This window comes from Azolla caroliniana, unplaced genomic scaffold (genome assembly GCF_043228905.1).
Source record: "Azolla caroliniana isolate FFs.n. ecotype wild unplaced genomic scaffold, voAzoCaro1.0.p SCAF_13, whole genome shotgun sequence".
In the NCBI taxonomy this organism is placed as follows: domain Eukaryota; kingdom Viridiplantae; phylum Streptophyta; class Polypodiopsida; order Salviniales; family Salviniaceae; genus Azolla; species Azolla caroliniana.
This window is the reverse complement of record NW_028230448.1, coordinates 3,798,454-3,808,716: the sequence shown is the minus strand read 5'-3', so window position 1 is coordinate 3,808,716 and position 10,263 is coordinate 3,798,454. Positions and strand designations below refer to the sequence as shown.

General features: G+C 39.1%; 1 protein-coding gene and 1 long non-coding RNA gene across 2 annotated transcripts; both read right to left on the bottom strand.

Annotated features, from left to right (window-relative positions):
- Positions 1-510: 510 nt before the first annotated feature.
- Positions 511-3,362, bottom strand: LOC147855982 (3-dehydrosphinganine reductase TSC10B-like). The gene is made up of 3 exons (XM_087329837.1): positions 2,986-3,362; positions 1,673-2,099; positions 511-1,059 (listed from the first exon to the last, which is right to left on the bottom strand). Exons 1-3 carry the CDS (start codon positions 3,331-3,333, stop codon positions 743-745), a joined length of 1,092 nt encoding a protein of 363 aa, XP_087185963.1. The 5' UTR covers positions 3,334-3,362; the 3' UTR covers positions 511-742.
- A 5,924-nt stretch (positions 3,363-9,286) lies between these two features.
- LOC147855981 (uncharacterized) lies at positions 9,287-9,791 on the bottom strand. Its single transcript, XR_015530733.1, has 3 exons — positions 9,765-9,791; positions 9,463-9,734; positions 9,287-9,367 (listed from the first exon to the last, which is right to left on the bottom strand). It is a non-coding gene; the product is annotated as an uncharacterized LOC147855981 (long non-coding RNA).
- Between the last annotated feature and the right edge of the window lie 472 nt (positions 9,792-10,263).

Here is a 10,263-nt window from a genome sequence, read left to right as displayed (position 1 = left end):
TCGTAATCCCTCTTCGTACTAAGTTGTTGAGGTTAATTAAGGGTTTATATAGAAATACAAGAAGCCCAATGTAAATGTCCCCACAAACATTGTAGCAATGTGTGTTTCACAATGCTATACACACCTCATGGGAGACATATGCAGATCTTTTGGGTCAGAATCATCTTGTTTGCTTAAATTCATCGGAGAAAAAAATGCCTTCACCTTATGGCACTTACACATGTCACTTTTTTCAAACGAGAAATAAGTCATGGACTTGTGTTTACAATAGGTTTCGCATCAACCGAGCACGAAATCATGAAGGTCAAATCAAAAAAACATTCAAGTAGCTATTAATAATAGGTGTTGTTGACACAAGTGATTTTGTTACAACAAAGAGTAGTCTAGGTGCACTCATGAATCAATCATCCAACTCTTCAGAATGATGAGGAGAAAAGATGGAAGGGGCAAAGACATTATGTATATATACACTTGCGGAATGAATATAACTCGAAAATATGGGCATTCGATACGAGGGTAGGAGATTTTATCACCCAAAAATTATTCATGTAGGAAGGGAAGGAAGCATTACATAAAACAATGAGGGAAGTGCCCATTAGGTTTTGCTTCTTGCAAAAGGACCTACTAATGGGGTAGGGGGGGAGTGTTGTAGGCAAATGAATAAGTTAAAATGAATTGGGACCATGGTGGGTAAGGGAAGGAAGAGCTAGAAACAAAGGAAGGAGGCATGCAATTCTTTCTTTCACTGCATTTTGTAAGGGACATGGACGTCCTTCACGATGAAATGCTGGTTGTATCTCTCGATGACCAAGCTCATGAAGCGGCAAGGGATGAGGAAGAGAAGCTCCAAGACGAATTGCGCGAACGTGTCCGCGGGGACAACCCCGCGCCCAAGGGTCAATAAGTGTGCCCCCAAGGATTGCGTGGCCACCAGGAACTTCCCCTTCTTCACCGCGTCCAGCACGCACTTGGCCGCATGCTCCGGTACCTCCGATCCTTTCTCCCTCAACATGTTCACCTTCTTCATTAGCTCCGTTATCTCATCATCGCCCTCCGTCACTGAAAATCACATACACACTATTTCATGGAGGGTAGGAACCCACATTTTCTGTAAAATGTATGTATGTATGCATGTATGTATGTATGTATGTATGTATGTATGTATGTATGTATGTATGTATGTATGTTTTGTTAGCTTAGCTAAGCAGAAAGTGCCCCAATGGAATGTAAAGGTGCCCAAGTGTGCCAGATTTGGCTGTATCTTCCCTAGAAGGAAGGAGTTCATGATGTTGAGATATTCCCTAAGAGTGGATGGAAGAATGACCAGATAGATCCATCCTTGTGGTCATCAAAACACCACCAAAGGAAGGGTTTAGCTCCAAGTAAAGATGAAAACATTCAACTAACTAGATTAGATTCATGTATCGGCTGGGCGGGGCGGTGCGGGGCGGAGGGCGGGGCGGAGGAGACTATACAAAAACCCAATTTATCTCATCACTAGAGGATGGCTATAAGCAAACTCAGCAAAGCAATCAAGCCATTACACACAATACAAAACCAATAAATAACCCAAGCAAAAGCAAAAATAAAGATCAAGAATAAGAAAGAAAAGACTTAGGTAAGATGGATGGATGGATGGATGGATGGATCAATTGCTAAAGAAGCTGCTTACCTTCATCGAGAAATGAGGTGTCGACGAATCCGGGACAGACGACACTGATCTTAATGTTCTTGTAAGGCATGAGCTCCATCCTCATGCCTTCTGCCAGACCCCTCACAGCATACTTGGAGGCAGTGTAGACGGCATGGCCATACATGAAGAAGAGCGAGGCGAGCGAAGAGATGATGACGATCGAGACGCGGTGGCTCTGGTTATCCTCCATGCTTCGCTCTTTCAGAGAAGGGAGGACTTGATGCAATGCATAGACAGTGCCATTGATGTTGGTTCGGATGACCCTGTCGATATCCTCTACATCGGTGTGTTCCAAGTATCCCGCGTGTGTGATTCCTGCATTGCATATGAGCACATCGATCGCTCTCCATCGCAGCGATGCCGCCACGGCTTCGGAAATTGCGGCGAAATCTCCGACATCTGCGGCCTGTCACAGAAAGGGGGGCAAAGATCTTCTGTGAATCTCTCTCCTCCGGGAGGTATATGGCAGATTCATTATTACTCATAGATTCATCTAGGAAAAAACACAGATATGCTCTAACATTAAAGCAAAGTTCACAGATTCTTTGCTCAGCTGAAGTCAGAGAGAGAATTAGAATTAGAACTTTTATGGTCCATAGAGAGCATTCAGAAGCGATTAGGAGTGTAGAGTTGGAAAATCGGGAGTCTAGTGTTAGAAACTTCCCATCAGAATTGTGGAAGGAAGGAAATTTATATCTCAAAACACACAGAAGATCATTGCTGTGTGTCTATGAAACAGGAACAATGGAACTAAAAGCTTTGTTTGAAAACACAGACGAAATAATTTGTGAATCAAGAACGCAGAAGAGTTTACACACCATAGCTATGTCATGCAAAATTTTATGCATTGGCACTGCTAAAAAAAACCAGTATAAACAGACACAATGGAACTAAAAGCTTTGTTTGAAAACACAGACGAAATAATTTGTGAATCAAGAACGCAGAAGAGTTTACACACCATAGCTATGTCATGCAAAATTTTATGCATTGGCACTGCTAAAAAAAACCAGTATAAACAGACACAATGGAACTAAAAGCTTTGTTTGAAAACACAGACGAAATAATTTGTGAATCAAGAACGCAGAAGAGTTTACAGTCATGGAAGAATCCCGAACACCATAGCTATGTCATGCAGAATTTTATGCATTGGCATTGCTAAAAAAAAACCAGTATAGACATTACGGTGATGACGAACCTGAGCATTGGAATCTATCATACCATAAATAGCACAGGTTTGTCAGAAAAGAATCACAGAATTTATGTTTGTGCAGAAGGATGATTGAAATGAAGACCTGAATATGGATGCGATCCCGTCCGCATTGTGTGTCTTCCACAAGTTTCTTGGAGGCTTCTTGGAGTTTATGCAGGCGACGAGCTACCATGGTGACGAATGCGCCTTGCTGGATGGAGGATTTGGCAATGGCGAGCCCAATGCCACTGGATGCACCGGTGATGAAGACATGCTTCCCCTGCAGAGAAGGCAGGTGCTGAGAGGGAAAGCAGCTACATAGCCAAGAAGAGAGGGATTCAGAGGAAGCAGACGGATGATCGTGGATGAGCTTGGAGAAGATCTTGACAGTGAAGAACAGGACCAGTGTGAATATGGAGAAAGAGCAGAAGATCAGGGGGAGGGGCTCCATGGATTCTTAAGCCTTCTTCTTCTTCTTCTTCTTCTTCTTCTTCGATCGAATGACTCCTCCTTCTCTGTTACTTGCGTATGGATATATGTATGTATATAGATTAGATATATAGAGATATATAGAGATCAATGGAGAGCACAGAGCAGAGAGAAGATCAGAGAGCAAGAGAAATGGATGAATGGAGAAGTGCTGATCATAGATGATGATGGTGATGAAGAAGAAGAAGGAGAAGAAGAAGGAGAAGGAGAAGGAGAAGCTCTTTCTCTTTATATATATAAGCAGCTCTTTCTCTTCCTGCACCTTCATTCTTCTTCATTCTTCATTCTTCTTCATTCTTCATTCTTCTTCATTCTATTCATTCTTCATTCTTCTTCTTTTCAAAACACACACTCTCTCTCTCTCTCTCTCTCTCTCTTCTCAATCTCTTATTATTTTTGAATTATATTAATAAAACTTTTTCTTTCTTTTTTTTCACCCACTACACCCATTAACTAGATATGTAGATAGATACATATTATGGGTAGTGTGGAAGATCTTTGAATTATTGCGGAATAGGCAAAGACCTGAAGACTCCGGTGAGGAAAAAAGAAAGAATTCCCACTTGCTCCAATAAAGAAAATTCGCCACATTATAGTACCTCCCATCAACTTCCATAGATATATGTTTTCACTCCGTGCCTACCATCAATTTACAAAAGCATTGCACCTATCTCAATCGTGACTCAATCCCCAATCCCTCGGAAATAGGAAAAACGATCTCCATCTCTGATTATGGGTCAAGCTATATAAATTGTGCAAACCACCCACTGTCTAAGAGTTAAATAACGGTGTGATAAAAAACTTGCCAGATTTGAGAAATGTAACTCCGAATCTCACAAGCAATCGGACATTATATAAAACGATGAGTATTATCTTCCATTTGAACGTTTTGCACTTGCTCATTGCTAGTCCACAACGCTTTAGAGCTAATCCCAAAGTCAATCCCCCAATCAAAACTCTCCAAAGGAAGACCTTTGCTACAACTGGCAATTCGGAATGCCAACTATGTTTTAAGATCTACCACCACCCCTTGATGAGAGTTATGTATTTTCCATTCTTCTTCAACTTTAGATGATAGTCATCCAAGAGACTCAACGAAGCAATAATACAAAAGATTAGTAGTCACTTGTAAACGGCGGCGCCCAACCCCATAAACACCAACCCATTCACAATTGTTCTTCTGTTTATAAAGGTTAAGGACGTTGTATTAATGCAATACTTTGTAGTTGTTGCCAGATAAACCCATAATTAGATGGGATGCGTAATAATTGGCGCACTTCAATAAACTCCAAAATTCTTTCAGATGGAGCCTCAACTATATCTAACCGACTGCATTTTTGTTAATGTTGAGCCAATTCGAAGGTAAAACCTGGATCATTCCCATGCAACCACGTCCAAACATGCGATTCCAAAACCTTCATAGCCAATGAAACCCAAGCAGTTTGCTTAGGATAATCCATGATTGAATGTCAAACGTAGATTGAGATGCATCAACACACATGTTTAAATCATCCATATGTAATCCTTGATGGCCCACACATATGGTCTAAAGGAGTGAGCACCATGATGCAATACGTTGAGTGGCTTGGTTCAGAGGACAATTCGAGGAGTATTGCAAGACACAAGGCATAAGACTCGAATATACGGTGCCTAAGACCCCTGAACTGAATGGTCTTGCAAAGAGGATGAATCAAACAATAATGGAAAGAGTGAGGAGCATGATGTCACATGCAAAGCTTCCAAAGTCATATTGGGTTGAAGTTATGTTGATAGCGGTCTATCTGATTAACATGTCTCCCTCAATGCCCCTGAAAGGTGATGTCCCACAACGGGTATGGACAAAAAAAGATGTGTCTTATCAACACTTGAAGGTGTTCGGATGTTTGTCGTATATGCATGTTGTTAAGGATCAGAGGTCGAAACCATGTATATTTCTGGGGTATTCGGAGGATGAATTCGGCTATAGGCTATGGGATCTTCTCGACAAGAAAGTGGTGAGGAGTCGGGACATTGTGTTCTTGAAAGACAAAATCAATTGAAGACTGGAAACAGTAGAAGTTGCAACAGTCGTAAAGAAAAAATCCATTCAAATAGTGTTAAGTATGAATGCCAATATGAATCTAAAAATAGAGCAATTGGATGTAAAAGCGCCATTCCTACATGGAGAATTAGATGAAGAAATTTATATGCAACAAACCCGAAGGTTTTGTGGAGAAAGGAAAAGAGAATATGGTTTGTCGACTAAGGAAGATCTTGTATGGCCTGAAGCAAGCTCCACGCCAATGGTATAAGACGTTCGAATCCTTCATGTTGGAACATGTATTCCATAAAACACAAGTTGATCACTGTGTGTTTGTCAAAAGGTAGAATGAAGGTGACTTCTTGATTCTCTTGCTATATGTGGATGACATGTTAGTGGTCGAACAAGATGTTAAGAAAATTTTGAGCTTGAAGAAAGTACTAAGAAAGTCGTTTTCCATGAAGGATCTTGGACTGGCCAAGCAAATCTTGGGGATGCTCATAGTTCCAAACAGAACTCAGAACGTGCTATGGTTGTCACAAGAGAAGTATGTGACAAAAGTTTTGGAAAGATTTAACATGTCTTAAGAAAAACCATTAGGGTTTGCATTGCCAGCAAACTGCAAGTTGAATGCTAGGCAATGTTCGAAAAGTGAAAAGGGCAAGGCTAAGATGAAGAAAGTGTCATATGCCTAGATTGTTGGAAGCCTAATGTATGCTATGGTTTGTACGAGATCAAACATAGCATTTGCGGTCACAATAGTAAGCCGATATATGAGTAATCCAGGAAGAGAACACTGGGCAACAGTAAAATGGATACTTAGGTACTTGAAAGTCACCTCAAGGGTATGCCTTAGGTATGGTCTCGAAAAACCTATGCTCGGAGGTTTTACTGACTCAGACATGTCGGGGGATGTAGACTCCAGTCGATCCACATCAGGTTATATGATGACCTATGCATGGAGAGTAGTGTCATGGCAGTCGAGATTGCAAAAGGTTGTGGTTTTGTTGACCACAGAGCCAGAATATATGGCAACAGTAGAGGCTAATCAGAACCTTATATGGATGAAGAATTTTCTCAGTGAATTAGGAATGAAAAAAGAAAAATTCCTACTCTACTGTGATAATTAGAGTGTCATACATTTAGCCAAGAACGTTGCTTACCAGTCTCAGACCAAGCATATACAAAGAAGGTATCATTGGTTACGAGAGAAAGTGGATGAGGAAGAGTTTACCCTTGTGAAGATCCATACTGATGATAATGGATCCAAAATGCTCACAAAAATCCTACCTATGGATAGACTCGGAGCTTGTCGACATAAGACAGGATTGGCTGATTCTCCCTAAAGGAGTGAAGGGGGATTTTGTTAGGATTCAGTCCCTCCTAATGGGAAAAGTCGATTGTCGAGTGGGAGAATTGGCAGTCGAAATCAGGTTGGTCGGTCGGATCAACTAGCGAGTCGACTTGATCAGATCGACCAAAGAGAGAGACGATTTGGGGATCAATTGATTTGGCTATTGGTTGGATAAACCAAGTGAGGGATAGGCCGACCGGATGGTCGATGACAAAGTTCGCTAGTCAGACCAACTAGATAGCCAACATAGGTGTCAACTAGTTGAATCGGCTAGATTGTCGACTTGTGGGTCAGACAATCGAGTCGACCAGTCGGTCAATTAACTGTTGCTATTATTATATAATAATAATAACTTATTCCTTCTATAAAAATGTGGAGCTAGGGCAAACTTTATTTATGTGAAGGTGTAGAACATTGAGCAGATAGATATTGTGTATATAGAGAGAGTAGGAAGGAGACAAGAGTGAGAGTGAGTGTAGGCATAGTTAGAGATATTTGCCATCAAAACCCTAAGTGGTGGATACTCTATTCTGGAGAGTCTTGTATATATGTTTTCCCCTCTTGTTTTCTTGATATATAATGAAAATCTGGTGCCCGTGGTTTTCCCTATTATAGGTTCTCCACGTAAACGAGTGTGTACTATGTATTTCGTTTTTTGTGCTATGTTTTCAGTCTATTTTCTCTGTTCTGTCATGGATAGATCATAAGCTCAAGAGAAAAGAAAGAAGGTAACCAAATGGATGAATAGTATTAACCAAAAGACTCTGTAACTAGTGTTGTTCACCTTGAATTCCTTCAAGGTGAACTCAATTATTTATACTACACAGCATGCATACTTGTTGCATGCATGTGAATCTGCAATCGAGCATGTAGGTATGCATGCATGTGCCAAGTGTAAATACTACAAGGGAGCAACTATGCAAATGATGCTAGCTAAAACAACAAGGACCAATTATATACATAATTGTATATTAGATATGTTGGTTAACCCATAATACTTGATTATAACATGGTCATGTCAAGAGTTCGAATCTTGACATTATCCCCCCTAATTAATTAATTTTAGTCAAAACCCTAATTTGAATTGAAACCCTAATTAATTAATTATTAGTGAATTAATTAATGGTTTAATGAACTGATTAATGTTTTGGTGAATTAATTCTTTCTTTAGTGAATTAAATAATTTTTAATATGTAAATTTAAAACGAATGGCTTTATAATCTTTTTGGGGTTATTTTTTATTCTCGAATATTACGAATGGCGAATGTCACGTATGTGTCAATTTGTGAATACAATGGATATTTATATTTAATATCATATGTATTCCCATTATTGTGACATTTTACATTATCGTTATTGTAGCACATTATGTGATAAGTATGCATGATTATCCATTTGAAAGCATACACGGTAGCCAAGTGTTAAGCTAGACAGAAGTAGCAATGGGCATGGTTTCGGCTTGAACCAAACCAAACCATTAAACCGTGGCTTAACGGTTTATTGGTTCAAAGATAAATAAACCGTTTGGTTTTGTTTCAAATGTTATGATCCGGTTTGGTTTTGAATTTCATGGTTTAGCGGTTATCGGTTTAGGTTTGGTTCGATTTTGAATTTTATGGTTTAGCGATTTATCGGTTTCGGTTTAAAGGTTTATAGGTTAAAAAATATTCTTAAATTTTCACCTCTAGGCTCTAATTTTGAACTTTTAATTTTATACCTCTAGGCTCTAACTTATTAAATTTTATATGCATTATTATAAGTAGAGTCTCCTTTTGATGTATGATTGTCAAATGTATGATAAGTATGATGACCAAATTTATGATATGTATGATGACCAAATTTATGATAAGTATAATGACCAAATTTATAATAAGTATGATAACTAAATTTATGATAAGTATGATGACCAAATTCATGATAATTTTCTCACACAAATTCATAATATGTATGATAATCAATATCTCTAAAAAATGGTTTGATTTGGTTTTACATTTTCCGTAAACGGTTTGGTTTAAATGGCTTCATAAATTTTAAGCAGTTTTGGTTGGTTTTTATTATAAATAAATGGTTTGGTTTGGTTTCAAGGCCAAAAAACCAAACCGAATTGAAATCGAATCGGGCCCATTGCTAAGCAAAAAACCATGAGTATTTTACTCTAGGAATATCTCAATATTGTCAAGCTCAAAGAGTCAAATGCTAGTTTTCAACATAATCTTGTAAATCTCATTCTTTTTTTCTATAACAATATTCCTTTTCCTTATTTTTTTCCAAAACAATATTCTTCATTAGTATAAATTCTTCATACATGAGAAAATGATTAGTCTGACAACATCGTAAAAGTTGTGGCCATGATAGGCCAATAAAAAACTCAAAGACTCAAAGTAGAAGACTACAAAGAACGGTGAACACACATACATGACTCTTCTTCCCATCTCATGTGATCATTGGCTAAGACCCAATGTTCCTCCATCTTCTTCCATTCTCACATGTTGATCAACATACAAATAAATGCTCATCACCATGGCTTCACAATATGTTTGACCTTTATCTACCATGGTTGTATGACTATAAGCTTTCCAACCGGATTTGCTAAAACTCCATTTCTTCTCATCTGGCCATACCCTGCAAATGTGACAGAATTAGGAGAGAGATTCTCTTCTTTTGCATCCACTCAAAAGCATTAAGAGTCTGCTCTTCAAGCTCCTAGTGCACATAACCTGTAAACAATGTATTCCATGTCAGTGTATTCCATGTCAAGCACTGCCTTTTGCTCATGCCACATTTCACATCATATCTACTAGTGCATTTCCAACAAGTTGGCTTTTTCAGAAAAGCTCTTTCCTCTCAGAATTGAAATGTATCTCCTCGCCCTTGTTTGTGGATCTAATGCACCCACAAGCTTTCAAAATGCCTGCAGAAAACTATGATAATTCAACATCTGTTGGAGTACCCATCAACTCTGTGATTGAGCTGAACTGATGTACACAATCTTTGGCAGGAAAAAGGGGATGCAGCCAACCAAATGTCCACAGTTGCACTGTAAGCTTTCAAAATGCCTATAGAAAACTATGATAATTCAGCATCAGTTGGAGTACCCATCAACTCTGTGATTGAGTTGAACTGATGTACACAATCTTTGGCAGGAAAAAGGGGATGCAGCCAACCAAATGTCCACAGTTGCACTGTAAGCTTTCAAAATGCCTACAGAAAACTATGATAATTCAGCATCTGTTGGAGTACCCATCGACTCTGTGATTGAGCTGAACTAATGTACACAATCTTTGGCAGGAAAAAGGGGATGCAGCCAACCAAATGTCCGTAGTTGCACTGTAAGCTTTCAAAATGCCTGCATAAAACTATGATAATTCAACATCTGTTGGAGTACCCATCAACTCTGTGATTGAGCTGAACTGATGTACACAATCTTTGGCAGGAAAAAGGGTATGCAGCCAACCAAATGTCCACAGTTGCACTGTAAGCTCTCACATTCAGAAGCAATTCTGATTATCTGTAACATC